Source organism: Rhizomucor pusillus (genome assembly GCF_041956525.1).
Source record: "Rhizomucor pusillus strain CBS 183.67 unplaced genomic scaffold VTP01scaffold_2, whole genome shotgun sequence".
Taxonomy (NCBI): domain Eukaryota; kingdom Fungi; phylum Mucoromycota; class Mucoromycetes; order Mucorales; family Lichtheimiaceae; genus Rhizomucor; species Rhizomucor pusillus.
The window spans coordinates 2,136,752-2,159,486 of NW_027192144.1; the positions used below are offsets into that span (position 1 = coordinate 2,136,752).

The window sequence follows — 22,735 nt, forward strand, 5'->3', positions numbered from 1 at the left end:
ATAGCACGAACCCAACGCATACACTGCTTTTCTTTGTAAACAATTTTGTGATTTCTACCAAAGGAACAGCTGTTAATATCATTCGTTCTTGAAAAAGTTGTTGCACATGACAATTGATATTGTAGAGAAAACTGCAAATGCTGCGATGCGTAGGATCCATAACCCTACAATGTATGACTTCTTACTACAGCTCGCGCTCTCGGCAGCTGGCATAAGCACAATGCCGATCAACAGCCCGCCAATGAATCCGCCCACGTTTGAATAGTTATCGACTCTTAAGAGATATGCAAGTTTAGTAAATCCTGTGCATTTACAACAACAGCAGCAGCAGCAAAAATTGGAAAAAAAATTACCCTGGCAACAATCCCAGCAGGAAACAAATTGCTATGTTTGCAAATGGAGAGTCATAATAAATGTACTCAGTTACCCGAATTTTAAAGTGCCACGTACCGATGACAATGGTAGTCTTGACGAGGTATCGGACGGGCTGTGCGATCCGATGCCAGGTGAATACCAAGTTGACCAGGAGGCACGCGGCTATGCCGAGGATGGATGTACTGCATCCCACGAAGACTGGAAACATAAACTGTCACTAAATAAAAAATCATGCTGCAATTTTTGTCTCGAAACGCACTTGCTGTAAGCGACGCAAAACTAGCGCCAAACAGGTTTCCAAACATTCCCGAGGCAAAAAACACAATGGCTAGGCGCACACCGTTCATGATCTTTTCGAGCTCGCGAGCTAAGACTGCCAAAAAAGCCAAGTGGATCAAAAACTGGATGAGGCCGGCGTGGACAAACAAGGGTGTCAAGAAGCGGAAGGTCTGGTCAGGCACGGTGCTGTTGGCGAAACCGCCCATTCCGCACACTTGCTCGAGCGTGCACGTCGATTGGACCGCGTCAGCCGAGTTGGCGAGCGCAAACGCTTCATTCACAAGGTCTTGGTCGAACGTTTCCGGCCGGTTATCGTCGTCTTTGCTCCCGGCCTGACCATCTTTTGGCTCATCATACGGCAGCCGGAAACACACGTATAAATCATCTGGAGACAGCGTCGTTTGGATCATGCACGGCGGGAACCGTGCGCCGCTCTGGATCAATGTCTGCAGCGATGGGCCCAGCATCTCATTCAGGGGCTCAAATTCGAAAAATTCACCCGATAGCTCGTGGTTCATCATCAACTCGCCTGACATGAGTGCAAAAAGTAGAACCGCAACGCTGTAAGTAAATACGACCGGCCACAACACACTCCGTCTGATAGGCGGCACAATCTCTGTCGAAAACAAGATAGATTTCCACGAGCTTTCATTCTCGTCTTTGTCGTATTCATCGTCGTAATCATCGCTGCCTGCTACGATGATGTTTTTATTGCTGCTCCCTTTTTCTACCATCATCCGCTGCTCAAGATCGCTTGTCCACGTCTGATGACATCGCTTGCTACCATTTAGCGGTTTATCGTGACAAGTGATAGATGATGATTCGAATGGATTGTAATAGTATTCTTCTGGGTTGATTTTTTTCGTCATTGCAGCCAGAAAAAAGTTAATTAGGCAGGCGAATAAGAGGGAGAGAGAGAGAAAAAAAAAGGCTGAAGGCGACAGGGTCATTAATGCGTGTCTCCAGCAGCCCCTTCCATCCTGTATTACCTCCTGGGAACAATAAAAAACCGTAAGGTTTATTTCTACATCTACACAATATTAACAACGTAAAACAGACAGAGAGAGGAAAATATACAATTGAGAGGCTGAAAATATGAGTAAAGAAAAAGAGAAAGAGAGAGAAGGAGAAAATATGTCGTGTTGCGTGACAACGTTGTGTGGAGTGGTAGATAATAGCGGGGATGGGGCACATAATATGTACATAGCATGGTCGAAGGTGGGGGCTTAAAAATAGAATTGCCGCACGTCATTGATACCGAACGATTCGTTGCAAGACGGGCAACGTCGCTGTCGAGTCTCGATACGCGTATCCAAACAGCCTTTGCAGAAGGTGTGCATGCATCGCATCAACACGTGGGACTTCAGGTGTATTCGGCAAGAGCTGCAATTTAACAGTGCCTGCGATCAATAACAGTTTAGCACTCCAAACCCAATTTAACACTCATGCGTGCATTGCTTACCCTGTATTCTTCCTTCTCCTTTCGCAGCTTCATCTCAGCCGGCTTTTCAACTTTGGTGGATGCTTGGAGCTTGCGCCGCAGCAATTCACTGTTTTCTTCAAGTCGTAACCGCTCGTGTGCACCCTGCTCAACCAGAGCAATGCGCTCCAGAATAGCTTTCTCCATCTAGAATTGGTATTAGAGATTGGCGGCTGCCTATCCGACAAACTCTCGCTTTTCTTTACCTGACGTGCTCGATCTTTCGCAGCAGCGGTCTTGTCCTTTAGCTCTTTCAGGGCTTCCTTCAATTCCGTTTCCCGTTGTTCATACAACTGCAGAGCCGCTTTGCTAGCACCGATTTCTCTATCCAGGATAACCTACCATAAAAAAAAAGGATCAATGTTTCGTCCACAGAGGAGCATTGGGCGAATTTTGATCTTACCAATTGACTGTTTATATTTTTCTCTCGTTCATTGAACTCTTTGACGTAGGTCAGCTCTTTCTCTACTTGTTTGCCCAGCGCTGTCGCCACCATTCCGTGTGCATCCTTGGATTTGTTCAAAGACGTAAACGCTTGACTGTATCGAGAACGTTCGCCTTGCAGGATAGAAACTTCGGTTTCCATTTGTAACAGATCCTCGAGCTTCTTGATATTACGCCCTTCGAGATCCACATACGCACGCCCAACTGTTTCTATCTCTCCAAGCAATTGGTTCTCCATCTAAAAGAACATGATCTCTCTCGTCAGCACCAAACAATGCTTTTATGCTGCTGTAGTTCGATCAGGTGTGTGCGCTGCTACTAACCGTTTCCATATTCTGTATCTTTTGACGAGTATCTGCAATCTTGGACGCTTGATCTGCCACTCGAGCTTCCAGTACCTTGATCGCTTCATTTTCGTCCGACATTGATGCATCGAATCCATACTTTTCTTTGAATTCCGCCAGAGCGCGTTGAATCCGCGAAAGGTTCATCACAACTTTCAACTTGTTCTCCTTGTCATCTTCGTTTCCAGACTGCGCTAACTGATCCTGCAACTGCTTCTCCATCAATCTGGGAAAGCAAACAGATTAGTCCATATCCTCATTTCATATTTGCCCGACTGCTATCATACACTTACGCTATCTCTTGTTCCATATTGGTGATGGATGCATCTATATCTTCATTCTTCATGATTGACTCATAGAAAATGCTAACTCCAGTGGATGCGGCTCTCTTCCGTTCCAGTCGACTGTATTCCATTTTCAACAAAGACGCGCGTTCCTAGTTTGACGTTAAGCCTTCATATTTTAAACTGTTTTCACCCGCTGTTCCACCTACTTTGCGTGCTTCGGCGATAGCCCGCAATTCTTGGGTCGATGCCCTCTTGTATCCACCGTACACTTTGTATTCTTCCATGGACGTTTGCAAGGCATCTCTTTCTCCACGTATTGATGTGAGCTCCTGGTCGAGACTGCGAAGCTTGCTCTGCAATTCATTGATGCTCGCAATTTGTTCACTGTCGAGTTCGCGTAAAAGCTGCCTGCGATCACGCTGCATATCCTCGATATCACGTTGTAGCTTGTTGCAAATGCTTGCAAGATGTCGACTTTTATCTCGGTGATACTCACGGGCTTGATAGAGTTCTCGAATAGGATGCGTCTTGTAGATCCGTTCTTCAGGTAGTAAAACAAGATCCATCTCCACACGCACTATCTGCTGCTTTAGATCGATCCGTTGATCTTTGATAACTTCAATTTCGCGTAATTGTTCATCCAAAGCGGATTTCGCGCGGACAATCGCCTCCTGCAGGGAATCGGCAATACCGCCCTTGTAACTTGTGTTAGATCAAAATTTTCAAGTCTGATCTGCAACGACAGACTTACATGTGCTGGCAGATTGCTCTCCAATCGCTCGCTCTCGGTCTTTGCTTTATCTGTTTCTCCAGAGGCTCCCTTTTCAGAAGATTTGTTGTTGCATGATGATAATCGATTTTCCGCATTGACCAACTCTATCCGCAAGTCACGCATAGTTTCTTCAGTGATCTGTATGCGCTTTGACAATAGACTGAGCTCTTCCATCAAGACAAATTTCTAAAGGAGATTAACAGTGTTAGTGGTAAGTTGATTCTGCATCTCTGATGCTACTCACTTTGGCGTTAGCGGTGTAAAATGAGTTCTTTGCATCGAGGAGTGCAGCTGTCGAACTGTTCCATTCATTGAGCGCTTCGCTGTAGTCCTTGATGAGCGCATCATCGTCTCCTTTTTTCACATACATATTAATGCATTGCTGATGCCAACAACATACACCTAGATATTTGCAGCTGTTACCTAGCAGAGGTTTGACCTTGTCACCTACAGATCCTCGCAGAGATCGCCACCCTTGGACGAGCAATTCCATATCAGCAGGCAAGGGCTGCGCTGTACCCAGTGCTCCGCTCAAGTTTCCCGCGTTTTCAGACGCCCACTCGGACATGGTCGAAGAGGAGAGTACATTGTCGGCTGAACACGTTACAACTTAACCGGTTGAACATGGACGGAATCAACGACTGAATGAACTTACATTTACGTTTCAAAGATTCCTTTACACATTCCGCATTCGTCTGTGAAAATACTTCTTTGAGGACGTTGGAAAACTATCATGCACAAAACTAAAACGTCAGCATGCTTTTTTAAACGTCATGAAGTAGGAAATAAATATAACCTGCTGGAAGTGAGCATCCCAAGTGTTCAGAGAGTGTTCACTCGTTTTGCACAGATCTTGCGCCGTTTGCGTACGTCGCTTCCACCGTTTTCCGAGTCGCTGAGGACATGAAAAGTTGTTAGCCAAAGTCCTTTAGCAGACTTGTGACAAAGTGTCATACCATGTATTCTTTCCATTGTCTTGCAATGGCATCCTTGCGAAAGATTTCTAAGGGATCCTTTACAGCCGTTAATACCAATGTACCGTAAGTAAAGAAAGAGAAAAGAGAATGAGAGACTTGCCTCGACTGAATCCGCCGATTCTTCCAGACTAGAATCGTGATCTCCATCTACAGAAGGTGTAGGCGAGCTTGACGCTGAGGCCAAGAATCGCTTCTTGGGAGGTCTCGGAGTAGTTCCCTGGTCCTCAGATTCTCTGGACCGTGGCCTATCGCTACTTTCTCCAGTTGCAGCCATCGCGACAGGAGGAGGTTACAAGGAAAGAAGAGGGAAGGTATGCCGCCTGGTTTTAGACGGGCGGCCGTGGTCGGCAAAATTGTCTGGGCGGGTGTAGGCGGGGTTCAGCAGCAGCACCAACTTTCAGATCTTTCATGGTTAACAAACAAAAATGGACAAAAGCATGAAATGGTTTTACTGCAAAAATGCGATAACTGCGCATAGCTCGCATGTGCCAATTTTTTGATTACATATAGGAATCTAGTAACTCTTTTCTTTGATCTAGTCGCTTTCTTCGAGTTCATCCTCGGCTTCTTCCAGTTCATCATGCCGCCGGGAATGGCTGTGGTATCCAAGATCTTTGTCTTCATCCTCACTTGTGCTGCCGATAGTCTCGCTGCGGTCATCATCCTCTTCGTCCTCCTCGTCCTCGAGCACTTCTTCGATTTCTTCTTCTGCCTCTCCTTCTGACATTACGTGGTCACCATCCAGATCCTGCTCAACTTCATCAAAGTCGTCTTCGTTGTCAGTATGTTCAATGTCTTCTTCATCTGCCTCGGCGACGGGTCGCCTCCGTGGGACTGGTTGCTGCTGCCGTTGCTGCGTCTGTCCGCCTTCGTGCTCATCGTTGCCATCGATAGTTTCTTCTTCTTCATCCTCCTCCTCTTCTTCTCCTTGTTGCCGTTCTTCATCCGACGAGCCGGCTTCAGAGTCATACTCTAACGGGTCTTCTTCAGACTCGCTAGGTTCAAAATCTTGGTCTTGCTCCTCATCCTCCTCTGCTGCTGCCAACTGCTGCTGAGCGGGCTGCTCGATCTCCTTGACTGCTTTCGGCTCGGGTGCCTTGAATTCTTCGTCCAAGCTTCGATCATTTATTTGCGCTTTTTTGATATATTCATCGATAGCCGTATACTCTGACTGCTCTATCATTGAGAAATCTATCCTTGTCTCCTCCTCGTCAGATTTGCCGATTCCCAAGCTTGAACCCAACGGTCGATGTCCTTTCCGGATAGTCAATGCAATGTCGAACGTTCTCTGTGTGATGGAGCAAAAGACTGTGGAGGAAATACATGAAAGCGGGAAAAAGACAGTAGGTTTTTTAAACCCATACAGGATGCCCTCTGGTAAAAAGTACAGGCTGCCTTCCTTTGCCTTTAGGTATGCATTGACGTAATCTTCATTTGCTCGCTGTCCAGCCGAGGATACGCCCGAAGAGCGGTATGTATCCTTTTGTGGTGTAGTCATTTTGATGCGAGCTTCCATCGCTAATAAACGGATAATGTGTTGATGCTTATCGTTATCTGAAGCCTTTTCTTGATACGTTGATCGCTGGATAACTAATTCGCCCTTGTGCGGAACATTGAACACGACAGGATCTGTCTCTGGTCTTTTGAGGAACAACGCAAACGTGGATGCTTTCGAAGAAGAAGGACCAGGTGTCGGTACGCACGCTCCTAGCTGGAAGTCGTTGACCGCAAACTGGTACTCGATGTCTTCCGTTTTCGAATTTATCAGCGCAAGGTGGGTGGGTGTAATGACAAGATCGAAACGTTTTCGTGCGGGTAGCTGGAAGGAAATATCAGGTATGCATGCTGTGATCGTCAAGGAGCTCTTGGTTGTTGGTAGGTTCACTCGACGTTTCTTGTGCTCGCGTTCGTCGTCGTTGTCTGAACTAGACGCGATCTTGTTCTGAAAGTGGCTGATCAAATCTCGAATCACTGAGGCACTGTCTGGGTAGGATTGGATCAGTCCCTCTATGGAGCTTCTGAGAGCTGGATCGTCAATAGTGTTTGAAAGCCAGGAAGCCATGTGGAAGTGCGTCAGCGTGGGTGGGGGTAGGGACGACGCGGCTTGATTTTTAAGATGCAGCTGGCGGTGAAGAAGCAAGAAATTCAAGGCTGTCGTTGGTCTGGAGTTTGCGACTCTTGCCTGCCCATTTGACATATTACCTTCATTTAAAACGTGATTTCGCTATTTCAAGGCATAAACGATCAAGGATACATTGTTACTAGATTCATGAAAATGGCATGGAAACATTATAGGTTTATTGATAGCTTTCATTTTTTTCAATAACAGAAACAATGTATTATGCAAATGATTTTATCTTGCTATGCAAATACAGAAAAACAAGTGACTTTTTTGGACACAACGTCGATTGTACCTGAAAACACACGTTTTTGCCAGAATGGGTAAGCAAAGTTTCCGTCCATGTACAGATACGTCATGAATTTATATGGAAGAAAGCTGAAAATATACGGTGGGTATCCATACGATTACCGTGGTTACGATGCATCCAAAACGGTGGATGTCCCGAAGAACCGACGACTTTATTTGGCTTGATAGGCTGGTCAGGTGGGTGGTGGTGGCTTTTTACTCAGAGACCCAATTTTAGGCAATATTTACCTTTTGCCTTAAAGATCATACCCGCAATGGTGGGAGTTCAGGACCAAATGAATGCAGCAGTGAACAGGATCTAACGATCAGAGCTAGCCGAATAACAAACGTCATACACTGAAAAAGATCAAAAACCGAGAAGCAGTGCACCCGTATTCCCGGAAAGCTCGGCAAATAGCCCGTGTCGTCCAACGACAGGAAAAGCTCTCAAACAAAAAGCTGTCACGCCAGTCAGCCAACAACAGCAAAGGTAGAAGAGAGAGAAAATTGACAGCATACGTGTGAAAGGATAGTTTTTTAACAACCTGAGATAGCCGAGCGATGGTTGTGGTTCCGCTTTGCATTGGATGAAACGGCGGAACACGCCACAGAAGATGAAATCCACGAGCTCATCGCTCAGTAAGTGGAATTTGAAAGAAGGACGGTTAATCTTCGGTATACTTATATATATTCTGACTAGGTACCTGAAACGAAACGATGAAGAATTGGAAAAGCTTGTCAAGGAACGTCAAAGAAGCAGTCATCGTACCAAGAAGCCGAGAGAAGATGTATTGGTAGCATTGAAAGAAAGTGAAGCGAATGAGTACGCATCTGGTTTAGGTTAGTTGATGCCAGGTTACAGCAGCGCAAACAGCAGCGGGTCTTACGAACAAACTTTACAGAGCTACCTGATATGACCGATGCTGAAACGGTCAAGGTACTGCGAGAATGGGATGGCGATGTGAACGGTATGCCCCAGATCAAAAAGAAGGTTTTCAAGAAACCCAAACCGGAACAAGACCACCAAATGGATTCTACAACCAAGGCTCCGGCTGTTGAAACATCTTCTGCCATGGACATGAGCTAAAAGGTTAACAGCTGCTTTCCCGGGATAACCTTATTTGATATTTACAAAACATTCTTTCCATCCGTCCGCCTCTTCTCGTTTGTGCATACTGCATCTTTATTCATTACCCATGTACTTTTAATTCCCACTGCCAACAAAAAGTATACTCAACAATTACAATCCATGAGAATGGAGGACAAAGAAATGTTACATCCTTACCAAACTGGTACGGATGTTATCCATAGCAGATAGTTGGTGGCTAATGGATCAAAGAAGTAGTGAGTCTTCTTTTGTATGTTCAGTAAAACGGAGATGATGTGAAGAATAGCATAGCGCTGGCTTTTCCTGTCAAGCATGCGGTAGCGAATGTAAAGCCGTGCGACTCGTGTCAGACATTGACCCATTTTAGAAAAGTGTGAGAGAGCAACGAAAACAAGGTTGTTTTGAAGCGGGCAGCGGCGAGCAATCTCCCTTAAAAGTCGCATTGCCGATGGACAAGCGAGCACGTTTTGTTCCTATGTGGATGAATCCCGATGGCGCCAATCGTCGCTTGTGCAACATTGATCGGCTATTCCCGAACCCTATCCCGACGGTTTCTCCTTCTTTGTAACGAGGGCTGAGATGTGCCACCATCACCACCTTTGATGGCCAAGGACCCGGGCTATGACACTCGATGAGTTTGGAATATGCTCGTGGAAAGCGATATCTCACCTGGATAAGGAACTCAGACCAAAGAGAGCATTCGAGGCCATCCACGTATTGTAAATAACAAGGCTGTATCCTTCATAAGTGATTATTAAGGCAGGGTTGAACGTGAGTTAGAAGCGATGGGCTATATCAGTTTGTTTACATCTAACATAGTAGGAACCAAAGCTGCCATTTTTCCATCTTTCTTTTTTTGGAAAAAGCAAAACTAGAGTGTAAAAAAGTGGACTAGTCGCTTATTCAGGCGTCTCCGACGGTAGGCGATGTCGAGGAGATGATGGCTCCCAGTACTGACTATTTTATTAACGAAATTGCTAGTAAATTCGTATAGTCTTAAAGCACTATCTGGTGTAAGATAGCTGAGCACATGTTCTACTAATTAACCGTCATTGTCACTACTGCTCATTCCTCCTGCTATTACATGGAAATACCCTACGTATCCTGAAAGATCTCAGCAGTGCCCATCTAAAGTTGGGCGAGGGCGGGCAAAGTGGGCGAAAACACACAAGGTTGGTTACGTCTATTACCACTTAGTCGAAAAAAACGCATCTCTTTTGGCAGTGAACCGGGAAGGTGTCACAAAACGGTTTGGGCAGGGACCACATGTACAAGAATAGACATCCCGAGTAACATAGCCAAAAAAAATAGAGAAATAAGAGAAAGAGAGAATAAGCAAAAGAGGAGGAATCATGGTTACAAAAAGAGAAAGTTCATCAGAGTCCGTGTTGCACGCAGTGGCACCCCGTCCCCAAAACCAAACGTCTATTTGCATACAACAAGAAGAGGTACCTACGTAATCCTGAAATAACACATAATACTATTTTGGATGTGGGGGCAGGCACCCAGCGAGAGACTTTGAGACAGAGCTGCCAGCAACAGCAGTGGCACGCGAAAATTTGCATGAGGCCGAGAACGTTGCCGTGCCCCCCTGGCCCCGGCACTCCGACCGACGGCGTCCGGCCACTCAGAAAATAGAAAAAAATAATAGAGATCCTCGATCTAAATCTCCTAGGTCGTATGTGATGTGCGTGCGTGCGCGTGAGTAAACAAACATTTTGACATGTATCGGTAACTCGATTTCAGGATGATCGGCAAACGCATTTATCACTAAATCTCCAGGGATAATTGCAAAAGAATTAAAGTAGGATTTGCAATAAGAAACCTTAAAGTTTCCCAACGCAGACAGACCGGGCGCTCTGTCCAGCAAGTTGGGGAAGTGTGTATGTTGAAAGGTTACTACTGTACATCCATGAACAGGGCGCAACCAGCCTTTTATTAGGCTTTTCGGGAATTCTTTGCCACGCGTAACAAAATTCTACGAACGGGTCCCTGACTACGGCCCATCCAGTGTGCAACCGATCACCCCGACATTCTGGTATATTGTCTATATAAGCAGCCTGAATTACCCCCTCTAACTCAACCTGCTTTCATTTCTTTCACACTTTCTACCTTTTGATCCCCTATGTATTCCGTCGATAATTACTCTCTAGCATCAGCGACGACATGCTCGACGCGTTCCACGCCTTTACCTCTCACAAAGGAAAACCTGAACCTCATCAATCAAAATGAAAGCGAGCAGGCCTCCATCCTCCTTGCACGTTACTACAATGAATTACCTCTTCCGTCTCCTCCCTCACGGCGAGAGAGACGGTACTCGAGCAATTCAACAGATACCGTCATGGCCTCACCGCGTCTGCAGCCCTTCCCCTACCACAATGACTCGCTTTTCTTGCCAACAGCAGAGCGAAGCGCCTCGCCCGCTCCAAGCTATTACGAAATACGCCGTGCTTCCTGCGCTGCAGGATTTCGCCAGAGCAGCTCAATGGCAACCATGCCTCCCAGACGCCAAAGCAGTGCCCCACCTCGGTACCAGCAGAAAAGCTCAAAGTTACGCCGCACAGTCGTTCCTGAAGAGAAGCAGAGATCTTGGTTTATGCGAATCTGGAAATTGTTTACAAAACGGAAACAACACAGCAAGAAATCTAACAGCAATAACAATAACAACGACACTGCTAATACTACTTGCAGACCTTTAAGCGAAAAATGTCCTGTCTGGTACAGTCAATTCAGCGCCAATCCTCCACCTCCGGCAGGTCTTGCATCGGCTGCTGCTGCTTAATGTAAATTCGCCTTTTCCTGTTGTCATCATGTTTTTGCACACACACTCACACACGCACGCACGCATGCCCCTTACATCCTTCCTACCCCTTGACATCCGTACCATCCCTGGGCGATCAACAAACATTTTCTGATCATTTTCCATGCCTGACACAACAAACGCGCACAATCATGTAACTTGTCATCATGTTTTCATCCTTCCTCCGCTGCTGGTAACAGTTACTACCCCCTTTTCATTCGTTCGTGTACAAAATCTTTTCGTTCTTCCTCTTCTTTTACTTTTTGGCTTTATCTCCCTTCTCTCTATATATACATATCCCTTCTTTTTCACTCTATCTCTCTCTTTCTTTTTCATATATATTATATCGCTATACATATCTCTAGTATGCATTATCTAATCATATAAATATTGGACCTCTTTCAGAATAAACGAGGATAAACATATATGTATACACTCGATATTCGTTCCAGATCGCTGTGGGTCCAGACCATGCTCGCATTTGATTCGGAGATGGGTGCTTGTAGTTGAGCCCGGACCTAGCATTTCGGATTGTGCAACCAGCGCACGTTTTTTTCTTTTTTCTTCTGACAATGGGGGGAAATGGATGGGGGTGAGACAGAGCACATCCCAGACAAGGAAATAGGCTCCGGGAAAAGAAAAGAGGCTGTTAGAGACAAAGTGCCAAGCAAAGCAAAGCCTGGGCCCCGGTTGCTCTCTGGCATGCTTTTCCCCTTAAAGTGGCAACGCAACCAGGGAAAAATCAGCACGTCTGTGTGTGTGTGCTTGAGGATTTGACAAGAATGTGTCAATCATTCTTTAAGTTTTAACATGCCAAGTGATGATAGAAATGCTTGGAATACTTGTAGCAATCATATAAAAGCAATGGATGGATGATCCACCTCTTGAATACCGAATTCTCAGTGTCTAGGAATGCTTGGCTCTGCAATTGCGCTTGTATCACTGCTGCTGACTCTTTCTGTGTCCGCGTCGCCTGTCGCGCCCGTGGTTCACGGTGGTGACTTGACGTATAACAACGGCTTAAAAGACGTGTCCCACTCCAAGCTGGATGCACGGAGTATGCTACCATGTTACCATTCAATGTAGATAAACCTCACTAACGGGCGTTGTACTTGCTAGATATCAGATTTAGCATCCTCAATGATTTGAAGAAACGTCAACAAGAGGAGGATGACAATGCACTGCAGACAGGTCCTGAAAGTCCTGACACCGGTAACACGCTCGAGGTTCCTGAAGATGGCGCTGCAAGTGATCCAGAAGAGACAGCACCCGAAGCCCCTGCGGCAACTACCTCAGAACAACAACAAAAACAAGATGTTACCTCTGATGCACCTGCTGAAACCCCCCAGAACACAACGTCCACGGTTCCTGGAACCCCTGCCGGCAACACCACCACCGCCGTGGGTCCCAACGGCGCAGCAGCCCAAGTACCTGCAGGTAGCTGTCGTTTCCGTGGCACATCATCATCGCAACCTTTGCGTACTAAGCTCGCAGCGGAAATACCAGGCCAGAATACTACGCAGGACAGCACGACAGCCATTCGACCTCCAAGTGGAAGTGGAATTATTCTAGGTAAACGTCATGTTTGTCCTTATCGAATCCAAATGCCTTACCGATTGGCTGCTACGTAGACCCCGAGGATGAAGACGAAGCTGACGAAGAGGAAGTAGATGAAGACGAGGATGGCGAAGGTAACATATTACATACATATATATCCTTGTTCCATCGCTTCGATATAACTCGAAGAAAAAACAACAGAGCATGCACACGAAATGATGGTCAACGCTCACGATGGCCACGGTAAAGCTTCTTATATATTCATCGAATTTCCAAGCATACTCACCGACTAAAAAAAAATGCACCGCAGAACATGCGCATGAAATGGAGGTCAATTCTCACGAAGGCAGAGGTACATTTACTTTTGTTGCTATCGTGATATCAATGTAGCTAAAGTCCATAACAACCGTGCAGAGCATGCACACGAAATGGAGGTCAATGCTCACGATGGCAAAGGTATGTAGACCTTATATCTATTCTTGTTACTTCAGCATCTTTACTTATAAACGTTGCAGAACACGAGCATGAAATGGCTGTCAATGCAAGAAAGGAAGCTTTGGAGCAGAAAGGTCTGAAAATTGAATGTTCGCCCTGGAGGCGTCTATCTAACATATACACAACAACAGAACTCGAACAAGAGACAAAGCTCCTGCAGAGTGACGTGTTTGATCCTTTCCAAGATATTGAAGAATATGATCCAGGTAAATATAAATTCAATCATGCTAGCAAACTTGCAGTACCTGTCTCTGACTGCAGCGTGATACAAAAGAGGAACCGTTCGAAAAGCGTGACAGTAGCTTGATGCGTCGACGACTCACAAGGCGATGTCCTTTCCATGATCAACAGCGCAAGGATAAAAAAGACAAGGATGACAAGGATGAAAAAGACAATGATGATCAGGGCACCGTCTTTAAAGTACAGGTGCGTAAAAGGCTACATGGTTAAATGTAGACGAAAATGATAGTGACAATAGTCATCGATTTTGAAAAGCGCTGCGGTGGTGGTGGTGGTCCCCGCAAATTCGATGCAACAAAGGAGGCGGGCGAAGAAGACAAGGAAGACGACGACGACGACAAGAAAGAGGCAGATGGTATAGTTTTTTTGACTCAAGATTCTTCAATCTCCGTTGCTAATATTGTGATCGACATAGATGATTTACAATAACTGAAGAGTAGTTTACCTTGATGGCAAAATACTTTCCAACCCCACTTGACTGCTAATCATTCAGGTCTTCAATATTTTGAAAAGTGCATAGTTGAAAAAAACACGATAATAAAGCTGCAGTTTGACGCATAAAATGATTTATTTGCTTTAGTTCCACATAAGATACTATATATTTCAAGTTAGTATAAGGTGCCGCATGTATTTTCGAGTTCATACTACATGCCTTTGGAGTACTGGAGAACTTTTGATATCCCTTGATAACCTTATTTACAGCTTCTAAAAAGTCCTTTTCGGTAGCGACCTATACAGTTTGAGGATGAGCGGGACATGGATCAAGAGCAGTCTCGATGTTTAATTATAATACCTTTCTTCGAGCACGAATGGCAAACATGCCGGCTTCTGTGCAAACGCTTCTCAACTCAGCACCGGTTGCGTTGGGACACAATCTAGCAATCAGTTCGTAACGGATATCGCGCTCAACACTCATACTCTTGGCATGAATCTTCAAAATATGTGCACGGCCCTGTATATGCCCCATCGTAAGTTACCGGGTTATCCATACTTGTTGTATCAACATGTCTTTTACCTCCAAGTCTGGTAATCCAAATTCTACACGTCTATCCAGACGGCCAGGTCGAAGCAAAGCTGGGTCAAGGGTATCGGGTCGATTGGTGGCCATCAATACCTTGATGTTTCCTCGAGGATCGAAACCATCCAGCTGGTTGATAAGTTCTAACATGGTACGCTGCACTTCATTGTCGCCACCAGCTCCGTCATCAAAACGTGCACCACCGATTGCGTCAACTTCGTCAAAGAAAATAATACACGCTTTCTTCGTCCTCGCCATCTCGAAAAGCTCTCGTACCATTCGTGCACCTTCACCGACGTATTTCTGGACAAGTTCTGAACCAATAACACGGATAAAGGTAGCGTCTGTTCGGTTTGCGACGGCGCGGGCACACAAGGTCTTGCCAGTACCAGGAGGACCGTATAGCAAGACACCTTTGGGTGGATCAATACCGAGATTGACGAAACGCTCAGGCTGTAGTAATGGCAATTCTACGACTTCACGCAATCGTTCGATTTGTTCTTTGCAACCACCGACATCGCTGTATGTAACGTCTGGCTTTTCCTCTACTTGCATCATCGTTACTGAGGGATCGATTTTGGGCGGCAATGGGATTTGTATCTGGTATTTTGTACGGTCGACGCTTTAGGAAATTATATATAAGTAACCAATCTGGGTTTCTAGTTGCTCACCCGCTACTCACCCAACACGCATGCCTTCTTCAATATCTGTTGGAGAAACATGTCGTACGAGTTCGACGACGAATTTAGCAATTTGCTTTACGTTGATGACATATTTAGCATCCTCGTTCTCGCCGCCTTGGATAATTTTCGTGCACCGTGCCACCTACGAGTTGCTATCAATGTATGCTCTTCCTCATGGTTCAATATAGAGTATATATTACCTGAAGCGGTTGCTCTTCTTGCATTCTTTGTTTGTCAGCAGGGATATCCCATAGATTCGGTGCAGCGAGACCAGTGTCAGACTCCTTTACTCCAATCTTTTCGTTTACTCGTTTCTGGACATCTTTTATGTCCTGTTCGAGGGCTTTGAGGAGCTTGGCATATGGACCTTGACCCTACAATAGTGTTAGCATCCATCGTCGCCGTTGCACTCGATGCATACGCACATATGTTTTCAAAAGCTTAATGTCACCCTCATCGAGAGCTTTGCAAACTAGTCAGTGACATTGAATGTAGTTAAATGTCGATCCAAGCAAAACTCACCAACTATTTTTTCGTCTTTGGTGTCATCTTCGACTGGCTTGTCGTCTTTTGAAACAGGGAAAATGTTAGCCGATTGCTAACGATCGGTGATTTGAAACGTACATTTTTCCCAGTTTTCTTTCGGGGGCATGGTTCAGGTTGTAGTTGATCGATATGCAGTGGAAAGGTGGGATAAGAGGACGCGTCAGCTTGGAGGACCGATAACTTCCGCTAGGTTGATCAAATTGCAAAACCATTTTGAGCGTTGGCCTTCCCCGACAGAAGAGTGCAAGGAAATTCACTTACAGTAGGAACTTTTCAAATAACATAAGGATCAAATAGCATAGTACAGAGAATGCTTATGTTAACAGCAGCAAATTATAAATATATCAGCCATCTCATCCAGGTCTAGTCTTGCAAAGCATTGGTGCCGCGTATTGGTCTACGTTACTGTTGAACACAGGAGAGAAATGGGTAGCGACAATATCTTTCAACTCAATATCGAAGCTCTTTATATAAACATCCCATTCTCAGATCTATATATTACGCACATCGATTATATTTCGGTTGAGCATTCAATAAGCACAGAAGTACCCCCAGCGAAGCCACAATCTGGCCCTGTCAGTTATGGGCGAAACTTGTCAAGGCTAACTGTGAGTGTCTCCGACCTCTCTTTCTGTTTTCGCTCGCAATGTCGAAAAGCATCAAAGCTCTCAGTCTTAAAGGCAAGCAAGACTGGGATACCTCAGTATTCTGCTTCTCACGACATGCACGAAACAACTTGTTGTGGGAGAAGGACCGTGCAACAAAGGAAGCCTTGAAGCACTTTTTTCAGCATCACTTGACATCCACTCCTCGTTTCCGACATTCCCTGTCTCGCGTTACTATCCAAATGTTCTACTACGTTGATCAAAATGCCAAAGACCTCGACGCTGTTAAACTTGAACCTTTGGAATCGCTTATCAAGAGCTTATATCCCAACAAAATTGTCGACTTGCGCTTCACCCGCTTGCACTATCCTTACATGAACGCCGAAATTCTCGCCAAATACTTGACCATCAACGCAGAGCACAGTGGCTGGGGACCACTCACTCGTCAGTTTTACAAAGGTGTTCCAATGGTCAAGGCACCGTTATCGCACAACATGCCGTTTTCTGTTCAGTGGAACAAGCTCTTACCACAGGTAGCAAACGGCAACTTGCAAACTGGAATTCAGGGTATCAAGTTCACCGTCTCCGGTCGTCTCGGACGAAGAAAGGGTGCTGGACGATCCACCATTCTGCGTAAATCGTTGGGTACGTTCCAATTCACTAGTCATCGATCACTCGTCGATGTTGGCCGTCACACATTCTTCAATCGAAACGGTTCTATCACCATCAAGGTGTGGATTGCAACTGCATTGTTTGGTGTAAATGCTATGGCGAAACAGGCAGGACAAAAGGCTGCGTCCACCGCAGCCAAATTGTAGAAACATTTAGAATATAATAAAAACAATGGATAGTTTATATGTACATCAACTTTTTTCATTGCAGGCATTGACAAGATAAGGATGGGAGAGGATATGGACAAAGGACCGAAAGATTTACAAAACAGAGATTACACAGCAAGTTACCACCTGCAGTAATAGTTGTATAGTAGTACACCAAGAGCGTTTCCCGGGAGTTCAGGGATTCTTTTCTATTGTTGTTCTTGATAGTTATTCAAGAGTGCAGAGTAAGTTGAGCTCAACCAGTCCAGCTGCTGAATTATAGTCATGTGTCGCATTTGATGCCATTCATTTGCTTCAAAGGCGTTTTGTATGTATCTATGCAAGCGGTTGGCGACGTGGGTTAGTTGATTAGTACTAGGGAGCTGGGTAACAATCGATGTACCGTTTATGCTCGTCGTCAATGTCTGTGTTCTGTATAGATATGGAACACTGAGAGTCAGGATAATCCCGTGGTATCGTGAGATGTAGTTGGATCTCTCTGGTATTATCTGGTAATGGAAGAGCAATTTCTGCTATCGTGTATGCGTCATCGCTACTGTTGTTGTTGCCCCATTCAACGTTATCAATCAATTCTGTCACCGGATTGGTGAACGAGCGTTCTTACCTCGTTTGGTGAAAATGAGGGCGAAACTTCTTTTCAAGCTGGTCTATTTCGAGATCTCGAATAGCTTTTTGAAGTGAATGGGAGTCGCTGCTAAAGCTTGCACTTTGATGCTGCATCGGTTGTTGCTCGGCGAACGCGTCGCCGAATACGACAGCGTGCGACTCATTGTTAGGAGTCCCCAAAAGCGGTAGAATATGAGCAAAAAGGCAACCCTCTCCTTCTCGGCAGTTGCCCTGGGAGAAAAAACGACATGCTGTTGGAAACCGCTTCACTGATCGCGGATTTGCAAACATGAACTTGAAGGAAGAGAAAAAAGGGAAGCTCGTTGCACAAGCCAAAGATTAATCCCAGCTGATGTTATTGAGCTTTGATTGACTGCTGCATCCAACTTTCTGCTCTTCTTATTTTTACTTTCTCTCTTTCCTGTTCTAGGCGCCCCCAGCCCACTCTACCGTCCTTGTCCTGCCGACATCTCGGCTACCTTGACAACACGTCTCATTTCGTAACACTCCTGTCATCTTGCCAACTCATTCACCAACCAAACGTATGGAAAACGACGCTATCCACTTGGAGCACCAAACCGCTCCAGAAAGCACTCGCGGGCTCTTTGATCCTCCCGCGGATAAGGTTTTTCTTTTCTTTGATATTTGTCTGCACGTAATATCATAATACTCACGTAGGTTCATAATCGGACTTTTGCTATTTAGGCACCGGAGGGCGTGAATGATAAGCGCAGATCGTTTCATGCTTATGGTCCGCTCACCGAGAAGCCCTCTCAGCCAACAAGTCAAGGACAGCAGCGTTTCAACCGTGGACACCAGAGGTCGCGCTCCGCAGTGATGCTCTCTAATGGTTCTGGACGCAGAAGTTTCGGTCTGCAACCTTTGGCAGAAGAAGGCACCGACGATGACTCCAAGAAGAAAACTGAGCTTGCAGACGTAGACGCGACAGTGACTGTTGATTCGCTGCAAGATATGATCAATACATTGAAGGCATTGCCTCCTGTCAACCTTAAGGATACCGCTATGAATCGCAGCAGTAGCGGCGGCGGCGGTGGGCATCGCAAACACTCGTCTGTTTCTTTGACCAAGGGCATCGGTGCTGATACTATGCAGAGCATGGTGCAAAACACTGTCCAAGAGCTACGCAACATTCCCAATGATAAGAAAGCAAGACAAAGAAGTCGTCGTGCTGCTAGCATGAGTAGCTCGATGGAAGCATCGGCTGCATACCGCAACGCTGCACTTGCGGAGGCAGAGGCGAAACTCTCGGGTAACCTTGGGAGCAAAGTTGGAGGTACGATCCAGGAAGAGGAGCCTAGGACTCAGCCGATGCCTCGACGCCACTCGACTTCAAGGGCTACTAGTGGATTTGTCCTTGACGAAAACCGCCGTCTTCCAGGTCGCAGACGTTACTCAGAGTCATCGAGCACTTTTGACAGAGGCGCACTCGGTGTCACTGGCAAAAGAATGTCCCTCCAGCAGCTGCCGACCTTGTCGGAGAATAGTGTGCTTCCCAATGCAAACAGACGTCTTACATTTAACAAGCCTTTGACGTTGGAGGATAGCAACAAAAGAATGATCCACAGTCGTCGTTCCTCACGCAACCTTGACTTTGATTGGAGATCTTGTAAGTCGATATTCATGCATATCTGTCGGTCGCACGTCATTAAGCTAATGCATATCGGTGATAGCTTCAAATCAAATGTTGCCTCCATTCTCACCAACTACAGCCTCTCAGCAATCATTCAACCTTGTACCTTTCACACCTACAAGAGTCAGCTTTACAAAGGATGATGCTAACCCTCATCAACGACGGCCATTATTTATTGCCCATTTGCCCTTCTCTGCACTGCCTCCTTTGTTCCGTTCTCGTCAGCTGGTGCGTGGTACGCTTCGTGTGAACAAACGCAACCGCAGTGATGCCTACGTTTCCTGCGACGATTTGGATGACGATGTATACGTGTGTGGATCCCGTGATCGAAACCGTGCTCTCGAAGGCGACGTTGTAGCCGTCCGTTTGGTAGACGTGGAGAAGGTTCTAAGAGAAAAGAAGGAGAAAGAAGAAGCGAAGTTAGCAAGAAATGGTGGCAAGCCCAAAACCCGTATGCCGGACGAAGAGGATGAAAATGAGATCATTTTCGGTGGCGATGAAGACGTTGACACTGTCAAGCCGAAATACTGCGGTGTCGTCGTAGCTGTCTTGGAGCGAGCACAGAACCAAGTCTTTTCTGGGTAATTGGACTTTATTTCTATCATACTACTTCATGGTTTCTCATTCAAATAATACAGATCTTTGACGCTCATGCGACCCAATAACAAGCGTGCACAAGAAGAAAAAGAGGCGGAAGAATCGCGCAAAGCCGACGGTGAAGGTGCCGCAGTTCAAAAGGAAGCGCCTCGCATTGTATGGTTCAAGGCAACCGACAAACGAGTTCCACTCATTGCTATTCCGATTGAGCAAGCTCCTCCAGACTTCGTCACTAATAGCGAAAAATATGCAAACAAACTGTTCGTGGTAAGTGCAGCTGGTTGTAACTTTTATCTTGGTTTGTGTGGAATAACAAGCAGCTCCGGATGCATTAGGGTTCGATCAAGAGATGGCCTATCACTTCTCTGCATCCTTTCGGCTCCCTGGAACGTGAAATTGGCACTGTCACTGACCTCAATGTGCAAACGCTGGGTATCTTGGCCGACAACAACGTGTCGACTGCCGAGTTTTCAGAAGCGGTCAAGGGTTGTATTCCGGAAGCTTCAGATGAAATCATCGCAGAAGAAAACCGGCGTGATCTGACTGACTTGCATGCATTCACAATCGATCCCGCTGGCTCGAATGGTATAGTATCCTCGATGAAACGATACGTGGGAGAGAACCTGGTTTTGATGAATGACGTTTCCTTTTAGTTTTGGATGATGCTCTTTCTATCGAAAAGTCAGGTGATGACTCTTACAGCATTGGTGTGCATATCAGCGATGTTGCTTCTTTCATTCAACCGCATTCGCCTCTGGACAAGGAAGCTCGTGATCGTGGTGTACGAGTCGATTTGCATCACAAGTACATACCTATGCTTCCGGAAGAACTTACTAAGAAGCTGACAAACTTGGAACCCAATCAAAAACGGTAAGAGAAACCAAGTGATTAACGAGATGCATTTATTGACTATTCGTCTACGTTGACCAGTCGGGCTATTTCGATTGTCTGGCAAATGAACTCAAAGGGTGACATTTTGGATACCTGGGTCGGCAAATCCTTAGTTCGGTGAGTCTATTAGATTCGAAAATAGTAACACTGTGGCTCTAATCCCTTACAACAAAAGGTCATCGACTAAGCTTTCCTACGAGGATGCTCAAAAGATTATTGACGGCGAAGCTTTAGAAGGCGAAATCAGTATCCCTGATGCCACTGTCCAAGGTGTCAAAACGCTGTATTCAGTCGCTAAGATTCTTAGAGAGGCACGTCTGCAGCAGGGTGGAGCTATTACACTCAAGCGCGACCGTTTAGCATTTGAGTTCGAAAATGTCGAGTCAGCACCCATTGCAGTCTCGTTGTGGAAAGAACACGAGTCTGCGATTATCGTGCGCGAATTCCTTCTTTTGGCAAACAAGGTCGTTGCCCAGAGAGTTTCCAGCCACTTCCCTGAGCTCGCCTTGCTTCGACGTCAAGCACCACCTGTCGCGCGGAAAATTGTAAGTTGTCATTATGCTTTTGCTATTATTTATCCACGGACTGACCGATTTGTTTGAAGCGAGAGCTCAAAGACTATGCTGAGCGTTGTCTCGGTGTGCAAGTCGATATATCCAGCGCTGAAGCTCTTGGTCGATCCATAGCATCTGTAGAGGATGCCACTCTGCGCAAAGTGCTTTCGGTCATTGTTCTCAAGACGTTTTACCCGCCAAAGTACTTTTGTACTGGCACTTTGGATATCCAGAAATATTCCCACTATTCGCTCAATACACCGCTATTCACGCACTTTACAGCCCCAAGCCGTCGCTATGCAGACATTGTCGTGCAGCATCAGCTCGAAGCTGCACTTACAGGCAGTAGGTTTCGTTGGAAGCGCGTGTGGGATGTGAAAATTGCTCACAGTCTATTATTTGCTAGAAACCGATTTCTATCTGGAACGCGATACGATGCAAAAACTTGCGCATCACTGCAATGTGAAAAAAGAAGCTGCGTTGACAGCCCGAGAGCATAGCAACCTCTTGTTCCTGGCGATGCATCTTTGTGCCAAGCAGCAGCCTCCGAGCAACAACGTTGTCCTTTATCGCGACGCCGTCGTGGTCGCTGTCTCTGAGCAGCACTTTGATGTCATGATTCCAGAGTACAATATCGAGAAACGCATACATCTGGCACACCTTCCTGTATGGAAGGCAGACTACGACCAAGCTCAACACACTCTCACGATCCATTGGAAGAAGAATATTGCCACGTCTACCGGTAACGACAGACAGCAATGGAACTTTATCGATGATGAGGACGACGAGGACGAGGAACTGGATGAAGAGTTGTTGATTGCAGAAATGCAGCAAGATAGCAGCGAAGAAGAAGGCAACAGCAACAACAGCGCTCCTTACAATGTTAATGGATCCAACGCTGTACCCGAAGAATCTTCTGCAAAGGTCAGCGACCTGAAGGTAGCAGAAAGCGCGCCAAGTGTAAACCCGGTCGCCAGCAAATCGACCACGAAGCGTACCTCGCGGCGCGCTTCTGTGCTGAGGGCGAGACTATCTGACAGCACAGCCTACAACACTGAGCAGGCAACGCAGACTATCAAAGCTCTCGACAGAATCAAGGCTGTTGTCATTGTAGAGATGGTCAAGCCTCCTCCAATTGTCCGAGTTCTAGCAGCGAATCCGTTCGCCTAAGACAACGCGG

General features: G+C 46.0%; 11 protein-coding genes across 11 annotated transcripts; 6 read left to right on the top strand and 5 right to left on the bottom strand.

Annotated features, from left to right (window-relative positions):
• Positions 1-78: 78 nt before the first annotated feature.
• On the bottom strand, positions 79-1,523 carry VTP01DRAFT_4985 (uncharacterized protein; the record flags this gene model as incomplete). Its single annotated transcript, XM_069383726.1, has 3 exons — positions 79-274; positions 354-573; positions 635-1,523. 3 exons carry the CDS (start codon positions 1,521-1,523, stop codon positions 79-81), a joined length of 1,305 nt encoding a protein of 434 aa, XP_069244399.1.
• Positions 1,524-1,880: 357 nt separating this feature from the next.
• On the bottom strand, positions 1,881-5,232 carry VTP01DRAFT_4986 (uncharacterized protein; the record flags this gene model as incomplete). Its single annotated transcript, XM_069383727.1, has 14 exons — positions 1,881-2,054; positions 2,117-2,281; positions 2,341-2,472; positions 2,538-2,816; positions 2,902-3,148; positions 3,216-3,358; positions 3,416-3,904; positions 3,961-4,167; positions 4,226-4,335; positions 4,405-4,575; positions 4,637-4,709; positions 4,778-4,876; positions 4,938-4,994; positions 5,059-5,232. 14 exons carry the CDS (start codon positions 5,230-5,232, stop codon positions 1,881-1,883), a joined length of 2,520 nt encoding a protein of 839 aa, XP_069244400.1.
• Positions 5,233-5,493: 261 nt separating this feature from the next.
• On the bottom strand, positions 5,494-7,020 carry VTP01DRAFT_4987 (uncharacterized protein; the record flags this gene model as incomplete). The annotated part of the gene is made up of 1 exon (XM_069383728.1): positions 5,494-7,020. The coding sequence occupies one exon, from the start codon at positions 7,018-7,020 to the stop codon at positions 5,494-5,496; it is 1,527 nt and encodes a 508-aa protein (XP_069244401.1).
• Positions 7,021-7,640: 620 nt separating this feature from the next.
• VTP01DRAFT_4988 (uncharacterized protein) lies at positions 7,641-8,452 on the top strand (the record flags this gene model as incomplete). Its single annotated transcript, XM_069383729.1, has 5 exons — positions 7,641-7,643; positions 7,702-7,855; positions 7,920-8,004; positions 8,066-8,205; positions 8,268-8,452. 5 exons carry the CDS (start codon positions 7,641-7,643, stop codon positions 8,450-8,452), a joined length of 567 nt encoding a protein of 188 aa, XP_069244402.1.
• A 2,146-nt stretch (positions 8,453-10,598) lies between these two features.
• Positions 10,599-11,255, top strand: VTP01DRAFT_4989 (uncharacterized protein; the record flags this gene model as incomplete). The annotated part of the gene is made up of 1 exon (XM_069383730.1): positions 10,599-11,255. The coding sequence occupies one exon, from the start codon at positions 10,599-10,601 to the stop codon at positions 11,253-11,255; it is 657 nt and encodes a 218-aa protein (XP_069244403.1).
• Positions 11,256-11,397: 142 nt separating this feature from the next.
• On the top strand, positions 11,398-11,652 carry VTP01DRAFT_4990 (uncharacterized protein; the record flags this gene model as incomplete). The annotated part of the gene is made up of 1 exon (XM_069383732.1): positions 11,398-11,652. One exon carries the CDS (start codon positions 11,398-11,400, stop codon positions 11,650-11,652), a length of 255 nt encoding a protein of 84 aa, XP_069244404.1.
• Positions 11,653-12,185: 533 nt separating this feature from the next.
• Positions 12,186-13,994, top strand: VTP01DRAFT_4991 (uncharacterized protein; the record flags this gene model as incomplete). Its single annotated transcript, XM_069383733.1, has 12 exons — positions 12,186-12,330; positions 12,393-12,710; positions 12,780-12,845; positions 12,905-12,964; positions 13,032-13,073; positions 13,141-13,182; positions 13,245-13,286; positions 13,346-13,399; positions 13,457-13,531; positions 13,600-13,751; positions 13,821-13,920; positions 13,981-13,994. The coding sequence occupies 12 exons, from the start codon at positions 12,186-12,188 to the stop codon at positions 13,992-13,994; spliced, it is 1,110 nt and encodes a 369-aa protein (XP_069244405.1).
• A 147-nt stretch (positions 13,995-14,141) lies between these two features.
• VTP01DRAFT_4992 (uncharacterized protein) lies at positions 14,142-15,918 on the bottom strand (the record flags this gene model as incomplete). The annotated part of the gene is made up of 9 exons (XM_069383734.1): positions 14,142-14,159; positions 14,218-14,295; positions 14,359-14,517; positions 14,581-15,205; positions 15,266-15,408; positions 15,467-15,640; positions 15,692-15,729; positions 15,789-15,833; positions 15,891-15,918. The coding sequence occupies 9 exons, from the start codon at positions 15,916-15,918 to the stop codon at positions 14,142-14,144; spliced, it is 1,308 nt and encodes a 435-aa protein (XP_069244406.1).
• A 540-nt stretch (positions 15,919-16,458) lies between these two features.
• On the top strand, positions 16,459-17,235 carry VTP01DRAFT_4993 (uncharacterized protein; the record flags this gene model as incomplete). Its single annotated transcript, XM_069383735.1, has 1 exon — positions 16,459-17,235. The coding sequence occupies one exon, from the start codon at positions 16,459-16,461 to the stop codon at positions 17,233-17,235; it is 777 nt and encodes a 258-aa protein (XP_069244407.1).
• Positions 17,236-17,444: 209 nt separating this feature from the next.
• On the bottom strand, positions 17,445-18,153 carry VTP01DRAFT_4994 (uncharacterized protein; the record flags this gene model as incomplete). Its single annotated transcript, XM_069383736.1, has 3 exons — positions 17,445-17,571; positions 17,639-17,791; positions 17,861-18,153. 3 exons carry the CDS (start codon positions 18,151-18,153, stop codon positions 17,445-17,447), a joined length of 573 nt encoding a protein of 190 aa, XP_069244408.1.
• Positions 18,154-18,406: 253 nt separating this feature from the next.
• On the top strand, positions 18,407-22,725 carry VTP01DRAFT_4995 (uncharacterized protein; the record flags this gene model as incomplete). The annotated part of the gene is made up of 10 exons (XM_069383737.1): positions 18,407-18,487; positions 18,568-19,489; positions 19,554-20,094; positions 20,152-20,377; positions 20,446-20,695; positions 20,764-20,980; positions 21,041-21,118; positions 21,177-21,546; positions 21,606-21,900; positions 21,962-22,725. 10 exons carry the CDS (start codon positions 18,407-18,409, stop codon positions 22,723-22,725), a joined length of 3,744 nt encoding a protein of 1,247 aa, XP_069244409.1.
• Between the last annotated feature and the right edge of the window lie 10 nt (positions 22,726-22,735).